This window comes from Balaenoptera acutorostrata, chromosome 8 (assembly GCF_949987535.1).
Source record: "Balaenoptera acutorostrata chromosome 8, mBalAcu1.1, whole genome shotgun sequence".
Lineage (NCBI taxonomy): Eukaryota > Metazoa > Chordata > Mammalia > Artiodactyla > Balaenopteridae > Balaenoptera > Balaenoptera acutorostrata.
This window is the reverse complement of record NC_080071.1, coordinates 21,119,925-21,145,402: the sequence shown is the minus strand read 5'-3', so window position 1 is coordinate 21,145,402 and position 25,478 is coordinate 21,119,925. Positions and strand designations below refer to the sequence as shown.

The window sequence follows — 25,478 nt, the reverse complement described above, 5'->3', positions numbered from 1 at the left end:
CTGCATACATACATTGTGTCTAACATCTGGGTGAGAGGTACATTTTAAGACGCTGCAGGAAAGAGGGTTTTTTGGGGGGGAAAAGGGGTGGGGGTGGAGTAGGTGGAGGGAGAAGCAGAGGGAGACTTCTCTAAGCTGAGCAAAGGGAAACATCTGTTGAAACACCACGGATTAACCTATCAAAGGTAAATACCATTAAGTCCAGGGCAATTACCAGTTAGAGTTTCAAGAAAATTGGCTGGTAATTTTGCTTGTTGGTTTCCTACACTAAACACAGTGTTCTGTGATTCACTTAGAATTTCAAAAGACAAAAACAGATAGTCCAAAAGGTAGAACCCAGGGACTTCACTGGTGGTCCAATGGGTAAGACTCCACGCTCCCAATGCAGGGGGCCTGGGTTGGATCCCTGGTGGGGGAACTAGATCCTGCATGCCGCAACTAAGAAGCCCACATACTGCAACTAAGAATGGGAGAAAATATTTGCAAATGAAGCAACAGACAAAGGATTAATCTCCAAAATATACAAACAGCTCATGGAGCTCAATATAAAAAAAACAAACAAACAAATAACCCAATCAAAAAATGGGCGGAAGACCTAGACATCTCTCCAAGGAGGACATACAGATGGCCAAGGGGCACACGAAAGGATGCTCAACATCACTAATTATTAGAGAAATGCAAATCAAAACTACAAAGAGGTATCACCTCACACCGGTCAGAATGGCCATCATCAAAAAATCTACAAACAATAAATGCTAAAGAGGATGTGAAGAAAAGGGAACCCTCTTGCACTGTTGGTGGGAATGTAAATTGATACAGCCACTATGGAGAACAGTATGGAGCTTCCTTAAAAAACTAAAAATAGAACTACCATACGACCCAGCAATCCCACTACTGGGCATATACCCTGAGAAAACCGTAATTTAAAAAGACACATGCACCCCAAATGTTCACTGCAGCAGTATTTACAATAGCCAGGACATGAAAACAACCTATATGTCTGAAGACAGATGAATACATAAAGAAGATGTGGGACATATATACAATGGAATATTACTCAGCCATAAAAAGGAATGAAATTGGGTCATTTGTAGAGATGTGGATGAATCTAGAGACTGTCATACAGAGTGAAGTAAGCCAAAAAGAGAAAAACAAATATCGTATATTAATGCATATATGTGGAATCTAGAAAAATGGTACAGATGAACCGATCTATAGGGCAGGAATAGAGACGTAGATATAGAGAACGGACATGTGGACCCAGAGGGGGAAGGGGAGGGTTGGACAAATTGGGAGATTAGGTTTGACATAAATACACTACCATGTGTAAAACAGATAGCTAGTGGGAACCTGCTGTATAGCACAGGGAGCTCAGCTTGGTGCTTTGTGATGACCTAGGTGGATGGGATGGGGGATGGGGGGGAGGGAGGTCCAAGAGGGAAGGGACATATGTATACATATAGCTGATTCACTTCACTGTAAAGCGGAAACTAACACAACATTGTAAAGCAATTATACTCCAATTTAAAAAAAAAGAATCACTAATTATTAGAGAAATGGAAATCAAAACTACAATGAGGTATCACCTCACACCAGTTAGAATGGGCATCATCAGAAAATCTACTAACAACAAATGCTGGAGAGGGTGTGGAGAAAAGGGAACCCTCTTGCACTGTTGGTGGGAATGTAAATTGATACAGCCACTATGGAGAACGGTATGGAGGTTCCTTAAAAAACTAAAAATAGAACTACCATATGACCCAGCAATTCCACTACTGGGCATATACCCAGAGAAAACCGTAATTCAAAAAGACACATGCACCCCAGTGTTCATTGCAGCACTATTTACAATAGCCAGGTGATGGAAGCAACCTAAATGCCCATCGACAGGAGAATGGATAAAGAAGATGTGGTACATATATACAATGGAATATTACTCAGCCATAAAAAGGAATGAAATTGGGTCATTTGTAGAGATGTGGATGAATCTAGAGACTGTCATACAGAGTGAAGTAAGCCAGAAAAAGAAAAACAAGTATCGTATATTAACGCATATATGTGGAACGTAGAAAAATGGTACAGATGAACTGGTTTGCAGGGCAGAAATTGAGACACAGATGTAGAGAACAAATGTATGAACACCAAGGGGGGAAAGCAGGGCGGGTTAGGGGTGGTGGTGGTGGGATGAATTGGGAGACTGGGATTGACATGTATACACTAATATATATAAAATGGATAATTAATAAGAACCTGCTGTATAAAAAAATAAAATAATACTCAAATATTAAAAAAAGAAAAGAGTCCCCATGCCACAACAAAAGATGCGACAACGAAGATCTCACGTGCCACAACTAAGACCCAGCGCAGCCAAAATAAATAAATAAACAAATATTTTTAAAAACAGGTAGAACCCAATTACCCAACTTCTGGATTATCCAAGATATCATTTTAAAGGCTTCTCATTCTGCTTTTTAATGAAGGAATAAGGTGTCCGTGTCATACATTTTGATGTGGCATATACAGTAATAACCTGACTGCAGCTTTCTAAATCAATTCCACTTCAACAAATGCTTTTACAAAGAAAAATCTCTGTAGAGCAAAACAATCACCATAGCTGGCCAACTTACTTTCATAATCTTTGACCAAAAAATTTCACTGTACGAGACAGTTAACACTGAAGCGACAACTCCAGTTCTCTGTAACAGGCTCAGTGACAGTACAGGCAGGCAGCCTTAGGAACTTGTTTCCATATCCTCACCCCCCAGGGGAACCATGTCCCTTGGGGAAGCTGGCATCACCCTTCCTTCACCTGCTAATCCTTACTCTGCCCTCACGTACCAAAAGAGCTTTCCTATCAAACGGCAATTTCTCTGTGTTTACGTGGATCTTGACATGCAAACACTTCCGAGAGATTTCAGTATACGGTCCTTCCCATTTTACTTCAATCCTTCGAACACTGAGCGTTGCCTACTGCCCTGTTTGTAGCAGCCTGCCTTCTAATCCCTAGATAAACAGCACTGCATATAGCCTATAACCTGAGTCTTTTATTCTTTTCAACGATACTTGAAAACTCTTGGCATTCCCTCTTAACTGAGGTTCAGCTTTAGGGGTAAGAGGGTAGGCAATGAAGAATCTACCAGACTCCCAGCTTGTTAGCAGAATCGATACTACTTCCTTCCAAAATATGTTTTTAGTTTACAAAATATGCAACACGGAGAAATGAGCAAACCCATCAGGCTAGGCAGTCACTGCTCAACACCAGAGGTAAAACCCTCCCAATTCCACAGGAGGTCCAGTTCAAGTGCATCCATAGATGCTAATGAATGAGCACAGCAGAAATCAGAAAGGCCTGCTCTATAATCACTGCAGTCTCCTGGAAACACTCAGCTCATACCCACTGTCACTTCACTTGGCAGGAAACCACATAAAAGAACATCAAGCAGAAAACATAACCCGAAAGGGGGGTCCTTTTACCGCTGTTAAAGTAATTTATTAATGTGTTTCCTAATTTTTGAAATCGCTTCATTAAATTGAATATGAGTTTGCTATTCTGTTGAAGTCAATAAAGCTATGAAGTAATGGGATAATACAAATGAACCATTCATCATATCCAAGTAAAAATGGTCTAAAATGCCTTGGGTGCAACATGTTATGCCGTAGATAGTGGGAGGGTGGTGGGAGGACACAAAAGCTTCTGGAAGAATCATCACTCAATACGCATAAAGCTCTCAGTACTTCCCTCTGGCAGGCACGCCAAATCCCTTTGAAACTGAATTAAGAGTTGTGTCTCTGAACTTTTCCATTAGGGCCATTTATTTATCAGCTGCTTCAGAGTTCCACTGTAAAACACACCCAATAACAACCAGAGCAGCCTGGCACACCCCAAAGGAGCAATATAAAATCACAGAGAAATCCTTTGATGTAGGAAGAAAGATCCTGGGTCCAGGCCTTGGCAGAGGAGAAATTTAAAGCGCCTCACTGGTAACAAAGAATGATCAAAACAAGTTCCTCTTCTAAATTCAACAGAAGAGCACTGAGTTTAGAAACTTGGGACCTTAAAGCAGGCACGACAGCTCAGATGCCGAGTTCCCTTCCCCACCCACTGAGAACTAGTCTCCCTGCCTCACAACCACTCACTGACCAGTCAGCCAGCACCAGTCACCACTTCTGCATTCTCTTCTCAGCTCTGGCTGCCACATCTTGCTGAAGGCAGGTCTGTCTCACCTATTTTCATTTCCTTGATGGAGAGCTCTCTTTCCTGCTGCTTATGTTTTAAACTGTGAGCTCCCTTAAAACTGAATTATACAAAAATTGGACCTCGTTTCTATGTGATGGGCCTCAATTACAAAAAATTAGTTTGAAAGTTGGATTAGAAATTCTTTGAGCTTATATTAACAAACTCATTCTAAACAACAATTCCCACTGACCAAGCTGTAAATCCTGAATTAACTCCGGCTCAAAATAACAAAAAACAAGGACAGTGTTCTTGGTGCTTTCTTCCCTCAAACAAAAAGAGCCATATCGTCTAAATATTAGATTTAAAGAATTCCAGAGGGGAAGGGTCACTTAAAGACCATTAAGTGCAGCCTTATGTTTACATATGGGTTTACCCTCATGTTTACAGATGGGTAAACTAAGGCCTACAAAAGGTAAGGGCCTGACCCATGATCACAAGGTTGGCCTGTGTCTGGATTAGATTCCCAAGTGAAGAGAGTGAGCAGGGGGCACCTCAGACCCAGTGAGATCACCCTTCCAGGGAGAAGGTGGCCTTACCTGCAACTGAGTTGGGCCGTGGCATTATTAGCGAGCTGGAGCTCTGAGAATAAGGGACCGGACCATCTCCAACTGAGGCTTCGGCTTTGGGCAGCACACTCTCCGCTGGCCCAGGGGGCTCCTCTTCTGCCACTGGGGAGCAATTATCTGCCCTGCGGTCATGAAGCACTCCCTTCTGTACCCCTAACCTTAGGCTTCCGTCCTTATTCCATTCCAAACTGGAGCCACTCCGGTCATCATTTTCGGATGAACTTGTAATTGTGGCTGAAATGAGAGACCAAAATACTTTGAAGGAAGCCAGGAATTGATGGGGCTGTTGAGAGTTCACACACACACGCGCGCGCACACACACACGCACACACCCTTCCCCATGATCAATGGAAAGTTTTCTGGCCCGCACAGATTTTTATCAAAGTATGTTTCATACAGTGTATTTTAGTAAATCAGAAGAATGTTGCTTATCAGGGGAAATAAACTGCTAAATCATTCTACAGGGGAGGAAAAAGAAAACTCTGATAAGAAGATAATGAAAAAGCTGTCTAAAAGTATCTGAGAGCTAACAGTAAATCTATGTAATTTGGAAATGATATAGCCTTGTCTTTTAACAAAGATGAATTGCTCACAAAAGAATTCAAATCTCATTAAATTCCCTTGAACCTTTAAGTATTTTTCCCAAATTAATAACATTTGTGTATAAAGAGAGGGGGCAGGGCAGCACAATAGCTAATACAGAAAAGATGCAGGAGAAAAATCTACAAAACAAAAATATGATTATAAAGTCAAACAGAAATTTGATCCTTAGAATTAAACTTTATAACATCTGTTCAAGACGATCCAGAGAGGCTGACTTGACTTTATTCCTTTAGCAGCTTAGAATGGAAACCTCTACGTAACCAGCGCCGGGAATACGCAAGCGTGGGAAGGGACACTTGACGGCAGAATTAAAATTTAACCTCTTCTAAGAAAAGCAGGATGGAAAAACATCTTGGCAAAAGAGGACGAATATGATGAAGGAAAGCAGCAGCATTCACTCCACAAATCTACAAACAGCCACTTCTGATTTAAAGACGCTGAGCCATATGTGATCCGCTTGCAAGCAACACTGGCTTGAGTCCTTGAGAATAGAGGCCAGGTCCTCTGATCTTTATTTGGATCCCAGCAGCTCAGGCCCTTAACTGCAAGACTTAAATAGGAGTGCACAAGGTCAGAGGGCATTCAGGACCCAGCTGCCTGGATTAAGCTGCTTCTTCAACATACCCCGATGATACACACTTTATCAGCAGGCTGGTGAATTAGCTCCAACACAGTCTGTTATCTAGGATCAAAGGGTCTGAAGGGGTTTTGTTTTGTTTATTTTTACAATGCTCTTTATGGTTTAGAAGTAAGGACAAAACAATTTCCTCCTGTGATGCGACCGACCGCAGGGTATCCTGTCACAATTCTAAAACTATCTTTGCTCCTGCTGCCCCAGCCTGGACTTATCACCCACTGCTTATCTCCCCGTTTAAAAATCCCTTCTACATGCTGAAGCCTCCTTAGAGGATTCACCACGAGCTGATCCCTTCCTTTTCTGAGCACATACTCAGTGCTCAGTAAATGTTTGCTTATCCAACGAATGAGCAAATGAACAAACTACATTCAATCTCACTGTTATTGGTTCAGGATTGTTGACATTATGTCTCTAACCAAAGTGTAAGCTGATTTGAGATGGGCCTGTCACATCTTTAGGGTACCTGTCATTACTCCCAGCATTTCCAAGTTTTCTAGCAGGCGTATTAATACTAATCTCTCCATCTATTTGGAATCGATCACAGTCTTCATTGTGTGTTTTTTAAATGGATCATTCATATGAGCATACGTATATTAAGTATGACTCCTTCCATCCTAAAAATGCAGGTGGTGGTAGTAATAGCAGCAGTTGATATTTATTGAAGGTTACTGTATATATCACGGATTGTGCTAAGGGCATCACAGGAATACTCTAATTTATTAATGAGATTATTGCCTCAATGGTAATTAGTTACTAATGATAACCTTATTAATAAGCTGTGCCTGTGTTCCAAACTTTCATTTAAAAGTCCAGTGCTCAGGGCTTCCCTGGTGGCGCAGTGGTTGAGAGTCTGCCTGCCAATGCAGGGGACATGGGTTCGAGCCCTGGTCTGGGAAGATCCCACATGCCACAGAGCAACTAGGCCCGTGAAGCCACAACTACTGAGCCTGCGCGTCTGGAGCTTGTGCTCCGCAACAAGACAGGCCGTGATAGTGAGAGGCCCGCGCATCGCGATGAAGAGTGGCCCCCACTTGCCGTAACTAGAGAAAGCCCTCGCACAGAAACGAAGACCCAACACAGCCATAAATAAATAAATAAATAAATAAACGGATCATCACATTAAAAAAAAAAAAAAAGCAGCTTTGTAGACCTGTTTAACTTTCTAAAAAAAAAAAAAGTCCAGTGCTCAGGACTCAGAACGCTTTTCCTGCAGGCATGTTGTAATTAGGTTCCCAGGCTACCCCAACACCTAAGTTACAGAAAGCGGGTGGGGTGACTGGTCTGGTTTTTATGTTGTGGCTGTTTTATCTGGGGGCACATATTCTTAAGGTGAAAAACAAACAGTGTCGGAGTGATGTTCTTCCTCATTGGCTCTCCCTAAGTGCCATGCACTGCAGAATCAAACCCCTAAGGATCTGATCCTAACTCAGACCTCAAGCAGTGGGAACAGGAACCGGGACTTCCCTACTCCCTGTTACCAGTGACAGCACCAGAAGCAGGGCTTCCGGGACCCAAGCAGCAGCTAGGCAGGGACATTCTGGTCAGGGCTCATGGGCTGCAGGGACAGGCTGAAAGCCCAGTTCTGCCAGCACAGCCACAGGTGCCCAGGCCCTGATGAGTGGTACCATTCAGGTCGTGGCAGTGAGCGGAAGGGAAGGAGGTGGAGGAAGAAGGCCCCCAGCCGCAGGGAACAGCAGCTGGGAAGAGAAGTCCCAGATGGGGCCACGATTTCAAAAGGAGGATATTACGAGTTTACAGTATGTTTGTAAGTAGGAGACTCTCCCACTGCCCTCATGAAGTTCAACTAAGGGATGCGTTCCAGAGTCCACACTCACCAGGGCCCTCTCAGAGGCAGGCAGGTGAGGAGCTCTGAAGCCAGGGCCCTCCCCCAAAGATGCTCCACTAAGATTGCCCCACTTCACAACATTCCTCCCTGGGATCCAGTACCAGACCCAGGCTGACGGCTGGAAGCCCAGGCAGTGAACTTTCATCTCGGTTCAGGCACAATGCAGCTCTGAAGCAGATCCAGTGGGGCAGATAAAGACCCCAGTTCTCCCACACGACCTAGGAAGCACACCAAAGAGGGAAGCTCCACGGTCTCCAAGAAAGGGAAAGTATTTCTTATAACAAATGACAAGCTACTCAAAGAATACCTATTCTTCTTCCAAGCTAACAGAAATAAACTCCTAATTAAGTTAACCCAGTCGCCTTCAAGTTTTAACACACACAGGGCAACATCCTAACTATGATGTTTCCTTTAAAAAAAAAAAAAAAAAAAAAAAAGCTCTAAAAAATCAGTGCCATTTGACATTTTCCAGAGACTGGATAATCTTGAAAAGTTCCCTAACAATTCAACTCAAAAATTCTAACATCTTATTCCTTCAACTACTATAGATGCCAGTGTTCATCAATTAAGACTTGCCATCATCACTCAGGCTGGGTCTCAGTCACTCTGCAAACACACAGGATTCTGTAAAATGAGCAACTTACCAGGCCTTAAGTTGTACCAAGCTACGAGGTTAGGCTGTGCCTTACAAGTCAGTATGAAATTAGGTTTGGTACCGCTCATTGATTCTCATGTGCTACTACTTCTGACGCTCCATGTAACTTGAAAATTCATTTTAGCCAAGGACGGGGGGTTATCTTGCTCTGTAGAAACAGCACTTTTAACCAGACCTACTAGTGCACAGGGCTACACCACCTCCAAAGCACTTTCTAATTATGTTAAGACATATACATGATCACCACAACACGAGAGAACAGGTGGAAAGGCTGAGAACCATCAATCCCACTTTATAGATATGGAAACACACTGGGGAGAAACTGATCTCTCTCTCTCTCTCTTACACAGACACACACACACACACACACACACACACACACACACACAGTTAGTGGTATGTCCAATACCAGTCCTTTTGACTGCACATGCAGTGTGTATTAAAATTCCCTTTGCCTTGTACAATTCTCAACATGTAAAAGGAGTTCTGTAAAGTTATCTGTAGCTAAAAAGTATTTTGCAGTTCATGAAATCTGCCTTGTTAAAAAACAGCAGCCCCTGATCAGGGGCTAGTGGCGAGAGGCCAGTCGTGGGCTCACAGCAGCCATGAGGGAGCCTGACTGGGAGAGGGGGACGCAAAGATAGAGACCCACTCAGTCATTAAACTGTTTGCTATATATGGCACTGCAAAAAAATGATTCCTGGGGCTTCCCTGGTGGCGCAGTGGTTGAGAATCTGCCTGCCAATGCAGGCGACACGGGTTCGAGCCCTGGTCTGGGAAGATCCCACATGCTGGGGAGCAACTGGGCCCGTGAGCCACAACTACTGAGCCTGCGCGTCTGGAGCCTGTGCTCCGCAACAAGAGAGGCCGCGATAGTGTGAGGCCCGCGCACTGCGATGAAGAGTGGCCCCCGCTTGCCACAACTAGAGAAAGCCCTCTTACAGAAACGAAGACCCAACACAGCCATAAATAAATAAATAAATAAATAAAATTTAAGAAAAAAAAAAAAAGATTCCTTCTCCTTCCCAACTTTCCCTCATCCCCTCTTTGCCTATTGAAGGTTTTTTCATATGTTGAACGTTCACTTGAAATAGAATTTAAAAAAACAAAATAACAGTAAAGTCCAGGGCCCAGTAAGTAGTTTGGTGGGATCTAAATCAAGTTGTAGGTTTAAAAGAACATCAAGAAATAAATTAAGGGACTTCCCTGGTGGCGCAGTGGTTAAGAATCCGCCTGCCAGTGCAGGGGACATGGGTTCAATCCCTGGTCTGGGAAGATCCCACATGCCATGAAGCAACTATGCCCGTGTGCCACAACTACTGAAGCCCGCAGGCCTAGAGCCTGTGCTCCACAACAAGAGAAGCCACCACAATGAGAAGCCCGCACACCACAACGAAGAGTAGCCCCTGCTCACTGCAACTAGAGAAAGCCCACACACAGCAACAAAGACACAACGCAGCCAAAAATAAATAGATAGATAGATAGATAGAAATACATTAAATTGACTAAGGCATTAGTCCAGAATTATTTAGAAACTAAGGGCCATTGATATCAAACATATACACAGAGCCAAATTCTTCTCTCTCTGAGCTCTGGAAAAGACAAGAGGTGAAAAGTGCAAGGGGCTTGGTTCAAACTTTGGCTTTTCCTCTTTTGAGGACCCACAAGGGGGTATGTCTCTCTGGGCCCACTACTAGGAATAGGCACATTTTTGTCTCACCTTACTAACATCATCTTGTGTGTTTGATTGTGTTTCTCTCTTTACACAGGATACTAGGAATCTTAAAACTTTCTGCCCACTTATAAGCAAAATTAATAAAATCTTATGAACCTGACTGCTGACTTCATCTTTTCTCTCACTCTTTCCCAACTCATACCTTCCCTGAAAAAGAAAAATCTTGTTTTAGTAAATGCCTATGAGCATTTCAAATCCACTAGGGAGGGATGAAATATAAATAAATAAGTATCCCTAGGAAATAAGAACAACAGTAGTGGCTAACATGAATATTATAATAGTGTTAATCATGCCCGGGCCCTGTTCTAAACTCTCTCCCACGGAGAGAAAATCAGATAGAAGGGCATATGTAAAGTGTCTCGTATATCATAAGGACCCAAGAATGCTTTCCTCCCCATACAACTGAAGAAAACTAAAGTAGCACTAAGAAAACCCAAACAAACATCTTTCAGCTTCTATATCCAGTTTAATGGTTGACGGGAAGAGTCTAAAAGTTAAAACACGGGACCAAAGAATTAGAGACCAAACAAGAAAGAATAGACTGGTTGCTTATGAAAGTGGAGGAAGGGAAGAAGTGAGTAAAAAAGGAAAATCCAACTAGTGCAGACACTGTCGCTTTGACCCGACTGCATAAAGATCACCAACAACTCTAGAAAGCGAAGAATGTCCCACCGAGACTGGGGCCAGATCCAAGTGACAGGTCCAGGAAGCCACGGGCCCACTACCTGGTCCTCGGGACCCGACAGCACTTGGTGCACTCCTCTGCTGTGCACTCCCGCCTCACACGGTGCAGGCTGCCGTGCCACACTCTGGACTTCCCCGAGTGACAAAGGGGGAAGACTGCAAGGATGAAACCAGCCTGCAGGAAACCTTCTGACCAGAAATGCCATTCTGTGCTTCTCCCTCCGCCCCACCCACATACTAACAAACCGCAGGGAACGAAGTCTGTGGCTCGCTGCCGCCCCGGGGCACTGCTCTCACCTCCGGCAGCCCAGCAAGGCGAGGGGCTGGCGAAGGCACTCGCGCGTCGTTGCCTGGCAGGATGTGGGGCGGGGGCGGTGGCCTGAGTCACCTCTGGCCCCTCCTCCCGCCACTCTGCATGGACAGCAGCGCGTGGCTCCTCTGGCCAGCCCTGTGGAACCACCGAGGGCCCTGCGCTTTGGCTTGTGACAGACAGATCTCTGTCCCAAATCCCTGGCTCAGCGCTCACGGCTATGCACAAGGCGCTCTCTGCTGTGACAGGCAGCGAGGCCAGGGGCCCGAGCCACAGCCACGCGGTCACAGCAGCGCTCGGCGGGCCTCTCACGTGGAGACGCCCGAAGGGGCAGCTGGGGCAGCGCAGTGGGGGAGGGGAGGACAGGCCTCCTCACTCGGCCACACCATCCAACCTCAGCCCCACCCCGCATGGCCCAGCCTCAGTGGGACAGGGCAGGCAGCGGCCTCCTGAGAACAGCCCGCGGACCTGAACAACAGCAAGTTTTCTAGCAATAGCACGTGACTCGGTGTCCTGGTAAGGCTTCGCATAACCCGAACACCAAAGGCCTAGACGCTGGCACTTCTACCTTAGTCCAATGACTCCACAGAATTCTGGACTCTTCCAGAAAAAAGCATGAGGCACTATTAGTGGTTGGTATTATTATGCACCTACGGCATACACCTTCCATCAAAGGGCACTGCCATGTTTTAAACCCTTTTCAGCTAGTGACAACTTGCCCAAGTTTCAAAGGGCAGGAGACCATTCTTCGGTTCCACAGGTAAACAAGTTTTAAAGTAGATACTGTGCCTCTCTCTGTTGTCCCAGTACTGAAAAAACGTGCTCCTGGTATGCAGTTGGTGTCAATAAATGCTTCCGACAAAACAGCCCAGAGAATCCAACCACGGTCTGAATACAAGTATAGCAAGCGCTTTGCTAACTCGCATCACCGCCAAGGACTTCTTTCCCATGTTAAGCACGTTACCAAATTATATATGTAAAAGCAAATTTTCCTCCTTCACCCAAGAGATTAAAAAGCTTCTATAATTAAGGATGATTTTTTAAATTGCAGGCAGTGTAGCAAAATGAATAGTAACACAGATTTGAAACACTCTAAATAGTTATTACCAAATCAATTTCAAAGCATTTCAATTTAGTAGCAAGCAGGGCAAGACAGGTGGCAACAAAGCAGTATTAGCATAAAATCAAAAAGACAGGAGTTACAAGAAGTTAAAAATGAAAATAAAGTACAATTAATTCCTCTTTGTGTGCCTCTCTGCATTTGATCATCTCCCTTGGGACACAAAGTCCAGGAAATAAAAGGTCTAAAGCTACCTCTGGAATCACTTTCATTTTACAAGCCTAGGAAAGGCAGAGAAGAGAGATGCAGGAAGACAAAAGTCAGCCCACGGTAACTTTTCTTTATGTCCTAAGCAGCTGGGCAGAAGAACAAATATTATCAAACTCCAGCAAGGATCCTAATCAAGTGTCCGGTATTTCACTGCAAGCCACTTTTGCAGGAGCAATATTCCTGTGAAGATAATTCCCCTGCCTAAATGTATACCAACACAGCCAAAAGTAAAAACAAATAAATAAATAAATTTTAAAAAAAAATGTATACCTGCCTCCCAGCTTCAAAGTGAGCAGGGGGAGAGCAAATATAAGCTCCCTCTCCCGCCCCCCAGAGAAAGGGGAAAGGCAGCAGGAAAAGCCTGAGTTCTTGCTTTACCCTTTTAAAATTCTGAGCACTTAATCATCCTGAAAGCTACCTGGCCTGGTGGAATGCGGTGGCTCAGGTGTGGGGCAGCAGGGCAGGCGGAGACACACCTGCTCTGCTCAGAAGACACACCCAGTGTGGGAGATGGTGGGGTGAGAGGTGAGATGTGGCTGTCCGCCACTCAGAACCCCCTCCCCTCCCTTCATGGATCTGTCCTAACACCAACTCTCAAAAGGAAACCCATCCAACACGCTATGAAAGCCATTGGGAGATTATAAATGTCAGCAGGTACGAGCATGTGGCAGAGAAAGGAAATGGAAGGGATGGCTGACTTTTAATGGCCTCTCTCTCTGCCAGAATTTTTCAAATTGCTACCTGGAAATCCTTCTCCTGGGCACCTCTATCATTAATGGATAGGAAGGATTTATTATTGTTTTAAATCTTGATAGGAAAGCTGAGTTTTGTTTGTTTCTCCTCATCCAACATCCATCCTCTTTCTTCCTAAATAAATAGCCCATTTCTTTGAAATAAATACACACACACATAAAATATTGAACATGATACGGACATAAACAAAAATTAAACAGTATCTTTAAATCAAAAAGTGCTTTAAAGCCCGCTATTTTCAGTGATGTTTTCTTTTTTTAATCAGATTGGTTTTCACACAGATTCCAATGAATACACATATAGGCATACTATGTTTTATTGCACTTCACAGAAATTGGGTTTTTTTCAAATTGAAGGTTTGTGGCAACTCGGCATCGAGCAAGTCTGAGGGCACCATTTTTCCAACAGCATTTGCTCACTTCATGTTTCTGTGTCACATTTTGGTCATTCTCGAAATATTTCAAACCCTCTACCAGCAAAAAGATTACAACTCGCTGAAGGCACAGATGATGGTCAGCATTTTTTAGCAATAAAGTATTTTTTAATTAAGGTAAGTACATTGCTTTTTTCTTTAGACATAATGCTGTTGCACACTTAACAGACTACAGGACAACTTTTATACACATTAAGAAACAAAAAAATGTGTGTGACTCGCTTTATTGCGATATTCGTTCTGTTATGGCGGTCTGGAATCAAGCCTGCAATATCCCTGAGGTCTGCCCGTACTTAATTTTTTTCTAAACCGGGATTAATAGTCTACAATCTCCATTTGTAACAGCTGGAAGGAAGTTATATTCAAGGGAGTGTCACTAAGAAAAAATGTTCTTTCCATCATGGAGGAAATACCTTTAAATGCTACTTCTTTATAAAGTCTTCCTTTTCAAAGCAAATAATTAAAAAACTGCTTCATGGTGACTGAGTACAGCTGGTGTCACATTTGGAAGGTTTTCACATTGCAGATTTGAAAATCAGACACTAACTTCTAGGTAATGCCAATGATTTTATTATGTAAAGAGTAAGGAACTTTACTTTAAAAAAAAAAAAAAAGATATTTGTAGGGAATTTAGTTAATCCCATCCAGCTCAGACAGTATTTCTACATGACAGAATTATTAAACTTCTAAAGACATTTATGTTGGAAGAACTTGGAGCTCCTGAAATAGAATGCAGTGGCACTCCCCTCTGCATTACACCGTGAATGTGGAGCAGGGGGTGGAGAGGGGCCTGCTGGGCCTTGGCTTCCACAGAGAGAGACTGGAAGGGGCCAAATAAATTCCTCTCATGGTCATTAGCCTGCCCTTTCTCCTACAAAGCAATTCCAAAAGGAAATTCTCTTCACCTGCAAATGTATCAAAACCAGTAGAAAAAGAACCCAGGCAGGGCACCCTGTGGCAGCCTGAGAAGGCTGTCTGGGCACGTGGGAACACAAGCTTCCCTTCACGGCATCTGTTGGGCAAAAATATTTAGACTGAATAGAATCATCAAGAAGGAAGTCACCTTGAATAGTAAGGGGGAGGCCCAGGAATTTTTAAGGATGGGTTAGCATTGTTAGAAATTTCCCCTAAATAAACTGTGCTAATACTGTACATGGAGCTCTGGTCTGAGCCCTGGATGGGAGTCTACAGCTTCCCCAAAGCTTGCCATGTCATGGCAGCTGTGTGCTCTTTACATCAGCCCACCCCCAAACCTTTGCCACTCCAACCTGAGCTCCATGGGTTGATAAATCTCAAACAACTTAAAATGGAAAATTAAATGGAAAGCCTCTTCCTCCCTTCTCCAGGCCCTGTGTAATCCGGAACATGAATCTTAACCAGCCTGTTTTACAAGGAGCTGCAGGGCCTCCCAAAGCAGGAAGCCAAGATATCTCGCCTTCATCAGTGCCCACTGGGATCACTGTGTTCTTGAATATTTTACTCTGTTGAACAGTTAAGATGCCCAAAGGTTGCCATTCCCAGGCTACACCTTATAAAAACAGACATGTTCGTCAACTGCCCACCCCCAGCAATCACAGAACCACAACTGAGTCACAGATCCCTGCTCCTTGAAGAGGCAACGGAACCTGCGTACCCTGTACTGATTCAGGAGGAAGCTCATCCCTCCTCTAGCCTTGCCACGCCCACCTCTTCAGAGACCTGTGGGTAAGTCTGCCTGCAGAGGAAATGCTTGTTTTTCCTTCTCCTCCCTACCACACCTCCAATGTGTCCCTTGGCAACAGGTTCTAATTCTGCAGGTCACTGAAGGAGAGAGAACAGAGAAACACTGTCACCAGCACAGGGTTTCCCTCTCGGCCACCTATGGTCCTCGCTCCCTGCAGGAGATCAGGTGACCGGGCACAAAGCACAGTCTCATGAAGCAGGGGGGGGTCTTCGCTGAAAGAGGGACTTAGGAACCTCTTCCCGGTTCCTCCCACTTTCATCTCAATCGTCGCCATTTTTCCTGTTCAGCCGAGTTAAGGGAACATGTTGACTGAGCCAAGAAAGGAAGGACAGCCTCAATGACATGAAATGGGTCATTTAACTTTAACGACAAGACACAACTTAAAATACAGACGACATGAAAAGACTGGACAATGCCAACTTGGAATGGGAATCCCACATAGCTTCTTTAGAAACCAACTAAACCATTGCCTCCTGCAATGCAACTTGATAAGTAGCCACAATTCTCTTTCCTTAATTTCTCATGCCCAACACCATGCTAGGAGCCCAGTAGATAGCCAGAATAAGATAAATGAGACCCCCTAACTATGTGGAGACAAAAGTAAATAACAAAACAAAAATAAGTAAATTGAGGGGCTTCCCCGGTGGCGCAGTGGTTGAGAATCTGCCTGCCAATGCAGGGGACGCGAGTTCGAGCCCTGGTCTGGGAAGATCCCACATGCTGCGGAGCAACTAGGCCCGTGAGCCACAACTACTGAGCCTGCACGTCTGGAGCCTGTGCTCCGCAACAAGAGAGACCGTGACAGTGAGAGGCCCGCGCACCGCGATGAAGAGTGGCCCCCGCTTGCCGCCAACTAGAGAAAGCCCTCGCACAGAAACGAAGACCCAACACAGCCAAAAATAAAATAAACAAACAAAAAATAAGTAAATTGAAAATATTGAGGTGCTGTGGAGAGAGCATGTAATAGGGGGACTAACCGGTCTGGGCTCAGCAGGGACTGTATTAAATCAAGTACTAATTAAGAGCCTCGATACTCCTGCAGTTCAGTCGTTCATTGACAATGCAGAAAACCAACCAGCAACTTTTCTTTTCCCTCTTTAGAACACCTTTAAAATAGCAGCAATCTCTCAATGAGAGAAAGAGACAGTGAGAATGAATGAATGAATGAATGAATGAGGGTAGTTTTCTGTCATTGAAAAGGTTTCTGTCAAAACAAGAAACTGGCTTGGCCATAATCAGAGGCATGAGACGTCAATGCCAGAACACAGAGTAAGAAGTAAAAGGCTGTCAAAAAAAAAAAAAAATCTGTAGCACTAGCCAATTTCTTGAAGGAAGACAAACTCTGAGGAGGAGAGGACATTGCAGAAGAGCTAAGAATGCTGTAAAGAAAGTCATCTGGTGATCACAAGATTAATACCAGAGATCCTTCGGTGGTGGGCAGCTCAGAGAGAGAGATGAGGCATGAAAACAGAGGTAACACTGGGAAAAATTTGTTAGACAAAACAGCAGGTGGGGAAGCAGAGTGAGATGAGAAAGGGGAATTAGCAGAATAAGCTCACTGGAAGGGCTTGAAGCTGAGTGAAAAGAATTCAAACCTGCTACAAAAACCACAACCCACCATTCACATGAAATTTCCAGAATGAGCTAGCCAGTCTGTAGAGACAGAAAGTCAATTACCAGTTGAGCAGGGCTGGGGTATGTGGGGAAATGAGGTGTGACTTCTAAGGGTACAGGGTTTCTTTTTCAAGTGGTAAAAATATTCTGAAATCAGATTGTGGTGATGGTTGCACAGTACTGAATAAACACAGACCACTCAATGGTTTAGATGGGTGAATATTATGGTATGCAAATTATATCTCAATGAGACAATTCAAACAAAAATGAAACAAAAACCCACAGAAGATCCTGATCCAAGTGAAAACCGAGGGAAGAGACTGCCTTCCTCACGCTGACGGGCCCCTCACAGAGCCCACAACCCAGTCCTAGGCATCTCACAGATCTTCTGGGGCAATCGCCAAAATAAAACTGGATGAACCTGCAGAGCTTGGTTTTTCAAATTACACTTGAAAGAAACTGCAGGTGACTGGAGAAAACAAAGCTCAAATGTCACTGCATTTGGTTACATACATAAAACATAAAATATCCCTCAAAGACATGTGCATTACTCGGGCAACAGGGAGGGGCTGAGCTGTGCAGGAGAGCACTGGTGTCAGACAGCAGCACGGCCTCAGCGCACAAGAGACCTGAATAGCTCACCCGAAAGACACCAGGCTGCAGCCTGGGAAACACAGGCGCCCAGGCCCGCCTGCAGAAATGCGAACGCACTCTGTCTGGGATGGGATGTAAAAACAAGGGCTCTTAAATTCCCTGGTTGATTCTATTGTGAACGTAGGACTAGAAACTACTGACCTAATCAGAAGCCTTACTTTTGATTTCCTTTGAGAAGGAAAGAAGTGTGCAAAGAATTCAACTAAATGTTGCTCAAGTCACCTAGTCAAGCAGCCTAAGAGTCAGGACTACACTCTGTGTCTCCAGACTCTCAGCTCAGCACACGCACACCTACTTCGTGGGTATGGGCATGGGTGTGTGCGGGCAGTTAGGTTTCCTTAGAAACTCCTGGCCTCCAAACAGTGGTCAGATGCCATTATAAGAAACTAAAGAACAAACACCCAGAAATAAGTGGGGAGATCAGTGACCTTGAGACTGAGCTGGGAAGACTTCTCAATATGCAGGGATTTCCTTGCCCTATGGTGTGTCCTATCCAGACCCGATCCCCATCAAGTAGAATTACTCAGTGAGGAGGGAAGATTTTTGTAACTTCGCAGGCCAGACCTGATCTGGAAAATTTTTTACCAAATGAGCCCAGGGTTATAAAATAAACACCAAGGAATGTAAAAGCCAATGCTTCATCCTCTCAGCTGTCCATGGAGCCGGTGCTATCTGCAAAGGACAGGGCAGGCCCCGGAGGGCCGACCTTCACAAACCACGCATGCTAAAACGCTCTTTAAGAAGTGCCTGGTGAACGCTCTGGCTGAAATGCATGGAGCAAGCACATGACCGAGGAGTGACCTTCTTACCTATAATTCCACTGTCCTTGCTTTCCAGGGTGGAACTAGGGCTGCTAATGGTCTCACAGGGACTTTTGTTGGCTGCCGTCTTGCTGACACAGCTATTCAAGGTTGAGCAGGGGCTATCGGTGCTAGGAGACGCGGTACTGCTTGTAAGTGTGGAGCAAGGGCTGATGCCTTGGCTCAGAGCTGTGCACTGTAAGATGAAGGGAAGGAGGAGTTAGCGCAGCTACACATCCCTTTGTTTCTGATGCTAAAACAATGAAACTACAAACCGGAAAATGGAAAACAGTTTTGTTCTTTAAACCTAGGGATCTTAATATACACGGTCTTCCAAAATTTAAGAGAGAAATCTCCTAGTTCTGTTCCCCCCACCTTGCCATCTTCTTTTTTCTTAAAAGGGCAGTCTTAGAAATAATTTAGTGGGAACGTGCATTTAAGTAAAGCAGAAATAGCAAACAGGCAGACTTCCTTTCATTTAACGTCTGCAGAAGACAAATGGGTTCTTTGACCTCTGTGCGGAAAATCTGGGAACTCTGTTTTTGTAATGTTTCACAAGCACTGCAACCTGATTCAATTCCTGAAGATTTATGGGCTCTGCGATCAGGGGAAGGAGACGGGTGGCCACTGCGATCTCAATCAATGCGTGACACCCTCACTGAGACCCTCGCAGGGGGCAGAGGCTCTGGCCCCTCGTTGCTATTCAGACGTACACTTCTCATCTCGGATGTGGCAGGCTGCTGTTCCCTAGGAAGGGGAGTGCTCTTCCGTAGATGGACCATTTGATCTCATTTTATTTTGTCTCTGTTCATCTCCCATAAATCTTTTCCTCACCCCACTGACCCTCCAAAATTTCAACGGATAAAAATGCACAGGAAAGCGTATACCAAAGCAGCCAGATGAGAAGAATGGTGCTATAAAGATAAAAGTAGTGTCATTACTAAGGAATTCTCTCAGCCACTTTAATTCATTCCGCTACTCTTCTCCGGGTGCTGATCAGAAGGTTAACGTAGACATTTTCGTAAGTTCTACACCCTTCTGCTTCTCCTCACTGCCTCAACCTCAACTACAAAGATTCACAAACACGCTGCTGAAATGAATTTCAATACACAGCAGCCCAGACTCATTTGGCCCAAACAACAACCTCCCCACTCGGGGAGGGGGGAAGACGGTCATGCCTTCATTCATCCTCTGAGCAGGTATGACATGCAGTGTCTTCCTTGGGCATTACCATGGTTTCGTTTTTTTCTTCAATGGTGATGTGTGTGGAACTTGGGATCCCTTCTCCCAGTAAAAATCCCAGCCTTGTCAACAGTTCTTGAGCTGCTGGCGAACAGCTCGGTTCATTATCGGCCTTTGCTTCTGGAACAAAGAAAGAAAACAATGAAAGACGCCCCTCTCGGGAATTTCAGTATCGCATCTGGAGGAGTTGTCATTACAGCTGCTTGTCTAGTGCTTCTGTGTTATTTTTATAAAACGCGCAAAGTTTGACAACGCTGCCTGTCCGCCAGCAATACATTCCAATTAAGAGACTGTGACAGGTTAAGAAAACAGTAAAAGAGAAACTCCAAGTGCAAAGGGTGAAATTGTTGACCTGAATTAGAAGACACGGTGTCATTTTCTGATGGCAACTCCTATTTCCATGTCATGAAAAATGGGTACTTCAGACACCAAAGGCAGAAAAAGGCCTACTCCTCATCTTACTCTTGAAGAGCATAGTGTGTCCAATGCCAACAGGAGGCTGAAATAAAGTAAAATCCAAGTGGCATGCTGCCGGAGCTATTAGATGCGGGGGAGAAAACTGAAATGCAAGCTCTCATTAAACAAGACAGAGGCGTGACCACTTCAGTGGAAACTTCCTGGGCACACCCCCTAGGAGTGAAAGTCAAAACCAGGATTCCAACCCAAGGGTCAATCATCAGGGATCCATGTTGAAACAAAGATCTTAAGTCCCAGTGAACTGTGTCCCAAGAGACAGGACCCAGTAGTACACCCTGCTGTCCATGGGGAGATGCAGAAAAATCGGTTGTATTCTCAGCGCACTCCACAGGAAGGCTGGAAGCACGTTCCACCTGAAGGTCACAGGGCATGTTTGGATGCCCTAAGGCTGGTCATCTTGCTTTGTGCACTCAAGAGAATTTTATTGTTGGATTTGAGTTAAATGTTGAGCTGTAGATTAACCTTGTATCCAAAGCCTAAGGGAACTTAATTATGGTGGACAAAATGATATTCACATCATTCTAACAGCTCTCTTACAGTTTTAAGTCAGCATCCATCAGGGAATGAAATAACGTATAAAGTTAACTGTGCCTACAAAAGTTAGAACTTAAGAACAACATACAACCCGTAATAGAGTCATTCATCTTAATGTTTTGTTGTTTTTTGTTAATTGTCTAGGTACCTAGATCCATATATTCATGAACAATTTTCCCTGGATGTGGAAATCTGCAGATAATACGTAATAGGTCATAGAAAAATAAAATGAGGAAAGAACAAATTTGAGGTATTACACTTTTGAGCTACAACAGCAGCACCAAAGTTCAATGCTAACTTTGCCTTTTGTAAGGAACTACAAAAATCAACATAAGCAGAGCTGAGAAGACCATCTGTATTATCCTCACCCACATTATCAGTTTTGCTATGTCATGCTCCCAGGATGGCAGCTACAAGGGGAACTAGGCTGACTGTATCCTCAAGGAAGGAAAAGTACCCCACCCCTTGCTTGCTCTCAAAAGCTCCCAATGTTTAGGGTGAGAAGAAGAGCTATTTCCCAGCTTGGATATTTTTCAGTTGCTCTAGAATACTGCAGAGATAAAACAACCAAGGCTTGATTTTTGTGGGTTAAAAGAGCCCTGATGTTTCTGGATCATTTGAGATAAACCCATAACATGAAGGAGCAGTGGCCCCAAGCCAATGACAGGGGTAAGGGAGCCACCCCAGGGCAGGTCAACCACACCCTCAAAGCCACTCTACAGAAGGTCCCTTCCCACCAGAGATCTCCAACCACATTTTGACTCTTAAGGTACATGGGCACTGGGGAAAGGAAAGCAGGAACCCAACCAAATCAGCGTGACCCAGGCACACCCAAGGGCTGGACTACTTCAGAACAGGATCAGTGCCGCCCTCCCTTGCCCCAAGGCTCAGGCAGGGCAGCTACTTTATCTTAGGTGTGGCAGCTGGACGGGAGGGAGAGAACAGGATGCAGCTGGGAAGGGGAAGAAGTGGGTGAGGGGCCAGAACTCAGCACTATCCCTACTCCACACCCCCTTTTCTTTTCAAAACAATCTCTACACTGCTACCCAATTGTGACTTGCCCCAGAATGTCTAGCTTCTGGTTCAACCTGAAACACTCTGGGGAAAGAGCCAAAAACTACTCCCAGTTGGTAGCTGCTGTCACAGAATTTACCCTGACTACAAAAAGGGCCACAGCCAATGGCTCACTCTGAGACCCGCATCCTGTGTAGGTCCTGGGTGGGAAGGGGAGCCGGAGGCAGCAGATTCACCCCAGATTGTCAAGGTTTTCATTAAAAAAATAATAATTTTATATACGTATATCATTGTATATACACACACACACACACACACGTGTGTGTGTGTGTGTGTGTGTGTGTGTGTGTGTGTGTGTATAAATTCAAAGACAACTAGTCATCTAAACCTCCCCCCTTCAGACAAGTTGGAGAGCAGTGGCCATTCCAGTCTCCTGAAGAGACAAGAGATGCCCAAATTCTTCATTAACTTGTTCTCCTAACTGTTCAATCTGGTCTTTGTTGCTACCAACGTTCCAAAAATCTACCCAGGTTTGGGAGGAATGAACAGATGTTCTTTATTGCAGTTTTGGCATCCATTAAGCCACTACAATTTTCTTTCTTCCAGAAGCTTCCCAACTGTCTTTTCATATTACTCTTTCTACTAAAATGTCATCCTAGTGACCTTCCCCTCAGAAGTCCCCTTTGGTCTGAATTCCTTAATCCACGTCAAGCTGTCCGCATCTTTCCTTCCCTGACGCACAGAGTGTCTCTCGCTGAACTTTTCATTCTGGCAGAAGGACCCCTGGGTGAAGTGTGACAGTGCCATTTTGGGGGAGATGAGTTGCCTGGGAACACACACTGATACACTCGACTGTGAAATGGAAATGTATTTCTCCTTCCATAGTCAATTATCAAATACTGAGATTTGAACAATCAGATAGGATTTTCTTTGAGCTAATGATTCCAGAATGACTCCCAAACCAAAATTCAGTGGGATACTCTAGATAGTCTATTTTCATTTGTGTAGTTAATATTAAATCACTCATCAGTAATGGGTGTACCTTACCCCATAGCAGTGGGATAAGGGCTGGAGAGAAAGACCTCATCTCTTAGCAATGCTTTAACATCTCATAGATTTAAATATCCAAAGAACTTATGAGGACTGTAGCTGGAGTTGAGAGAGTTACTGGCCTCACACTCCCTAGGAATCCGTTAGGTAAGTGGAGAGCGATATTCCTCCCAATAATGTTCTCATGAAATCCTCGCTATTACACCAATGTGGAATAATCACATGGAGAAAGGCAAAGGGAATTTCTTTGATCACTCCCTGCCTGGCTCTTCTTACCTCTTCACACCTGTAAGATCACATCTGGGGTGCCAACATCCAGGGACGGTCCACAAGGTGACTGGCTCCCCAGTTACCGCCATCCTAACTTCAAACCTATTTGTCCCCTTAATAACCATCCCCTCAGCCTCCCCCCTACAGGCTCAGAGGAAAAGACTTCCCCACACTAAAGCTATTCTGGACCCCTTACAGTGTGAGCCTCTCCTAAACCTCAATTTCCTCATCAGGGAAGTGGTCATCACCTACTTCTTATAGATTGTGAAGCTCAAAACAAATGTGAGAAACATCTTATAAGCCAAATATCTTTGAGATAAAACACTGTATCAAAGTTGGTCATTATTTCTACCTATTTTAACACCAAGAGCCCACTTTCTCACTATTACTTCATTTTCTGTTTTCATGGCTTCCTTTCTATATTTAATGTGCATATATTTCTCTTACCTAAAAAAAACAAAACAAAACAGTTTTCTGTTTAGAATTTTTCTGCCTTAATTTAACTTTTTCTGAACTCACTATTCCTTCAAGACAACAAATCCCCTCCTGCTATCAAACTGTTCCAACTTGGCCCACACTTAACTGCTTTCATTTCCCATATAATCATTCTGCCTTCTTAAAGCCAGACGCTATTAGAACCTTGGAAGTGCCTGGGGATTACCAATGATAATGCCATCAAGAGAAGCCTTTTCTTCACTCTCATCCTCCTCAAACTCAACAGAGCGCTGGGCATTGCTGATGACGCTTGGCTATTCACTAGCATGTAACCGTGAACCACTGACTTAACATCAGCTTCCAAGACAGTACTTCTGAATCAAGTCTGTTAAGTGAGACACAGCCTTGATTGATGTTAAATCCCTTCCTCTGCCTCTACCTGTCTAGGACCTGCTTCTTGCTAAACCTCTTGCCTTCCTTGCCTTCTACTCCACAAACATTTTCCTGTTTCTTTCTGCTTACTCCTTCTAAGGCATCGCCATTCCCTCCTCCTTCAATTTCCAAAAATACTATTTACGGAGGAGTATCTATCCATGAACCTGATCTGGTTCTGTCAATAACTGGTTTCTAGTCTGGAATACCAAAACATAGTTATCATATAAGTTATCTTTAGGCTTTTCATCTCACGCATCCCAGACTGAAATTTCACCAAATCTTACTATTTCCTGTTTCAAAATGTTTCCTGAATTCGCCTTTTTCTCTTCAGTCACACTGCCACTTTCAGTCTTCATCCTCTCCAGTCTAGATAACTATTAGTCTGTGAATCAATTTTCTCACCTATTTTTATTTTCTCCCTCTCTTTTCCTTCCTCTAAGCCAGTGGTTCTCAAATATTTTAGTATCAGAGCTCACCGTTAAAAATCAAGAACTCCAAAGAGCTTGGGCTTATATGGGTTATGTCTATTGATATTTAGCATGTTAGAAATTAAAACTAAGAATGTTAAAATCTATGTTAATCCATTTTAAGTTAATAAAAATTACACTAACAAATAACATTTTTAATAATAACTGTATTTTAACTTAAAAAGTTAAGAATGGCATTGTTTTACAATTTTTGCAAATTCTTTTTAATATCTGATTTAATAGAAGACAGTTGGATTCTAATGTCTACTTCTGCATTCAATCTGTTGTGATAGGTTCTATGGGTTGAAGCATGTGAAGAATTGTGGCTCTAGAGAGCAATGTATTGAATAGTTGGGAAAGGGAGGAACCTTTCCAGTTAATTACATATATTCTTCTTTGACACCTCCCCGAAACTTGACAAGTAGCAATTTCTTAAAGGTTAGTTCCAATGTTGACTCTGAATCTGAATCAGTGAACTTTCTGTACTCTGTTACAGTAAAATCCAATGGTCTGTTTTATGCTTCAAATGGATTTTACCCATGCAAGATTTTGTAACATCATGCACTGGGTCATTTGGAAAATACTGGTTTTGCAGATCTTGCAAGTGTTGACACATTTTATTATACAACACCAAAATGTCACAGTCATTAATAGAAAAGTCTTGGGAAGCCATCAAGCTCTTTGTGACAGATGCAAATTCCCCAAAACCTAATTTTCATTCGAAAGGTCAAATTGTATCATTGGCAACTAATCCCTGTCAGGATTTTTTGTTTGTTTGTTTGTTTTTTTAATTGAAGTGACGTGCTCATTTTGTTCCTTTTCGAGAAAATATATGTCAAATACCCAATTCTGAATAACCCTGATTTGTCAGTTGTACTTTCAAGTAAAAATGATGTTCTTTTTTTTTCTTTTTTTTTTTAAAGAAAGGCTAGTTCAGCTTGCAATTCAAACAATCACACAGGTGCTTTTCCTTG

General features: G+C 43.7%; 1 protein-coding gene across 6 annotated transcripts in view; it reads right to left on the bottom strand.

Moving 5' to 3' along the window:
* Positions 1 to 25,478, bottom strand: part of TANC1 (tetratricopeptide repeat, ankyrin repeat and coiled-coil containing 1) — a 251,103-nt gene that overhangs the window by 64,362 nt on the left and 161,263 nt on the right. For 3 of the 6 annotated variants that reach the window (XM_057551173.1, XM_057551172.1, XM_007183132.2), the window contains 3 exons: positions 19,812 to 19,942; positions 18,590 to 18,776; positions 4,774 to 5,037 (listed from right to left, as the gene is read on the bottom strand). In XM_057551173.1, coding sequence (XP_057407156.1) covers positions 4,774 to 5,037; positions 18,590 to 18,776; positions 19,812 to 19,942 — 582 coding nt within the window. The remainder of the gene's footprint in view (positions 1 to 4,773; positions 5,038 to 18,589; positions 18,777 to 19,811; positions 19,943 to 25,478) is intronic. The other 3 variants (XM_057551174.1, XM_057551175.1, XM_057551176.1) reach the window with 2 other exon arrangements.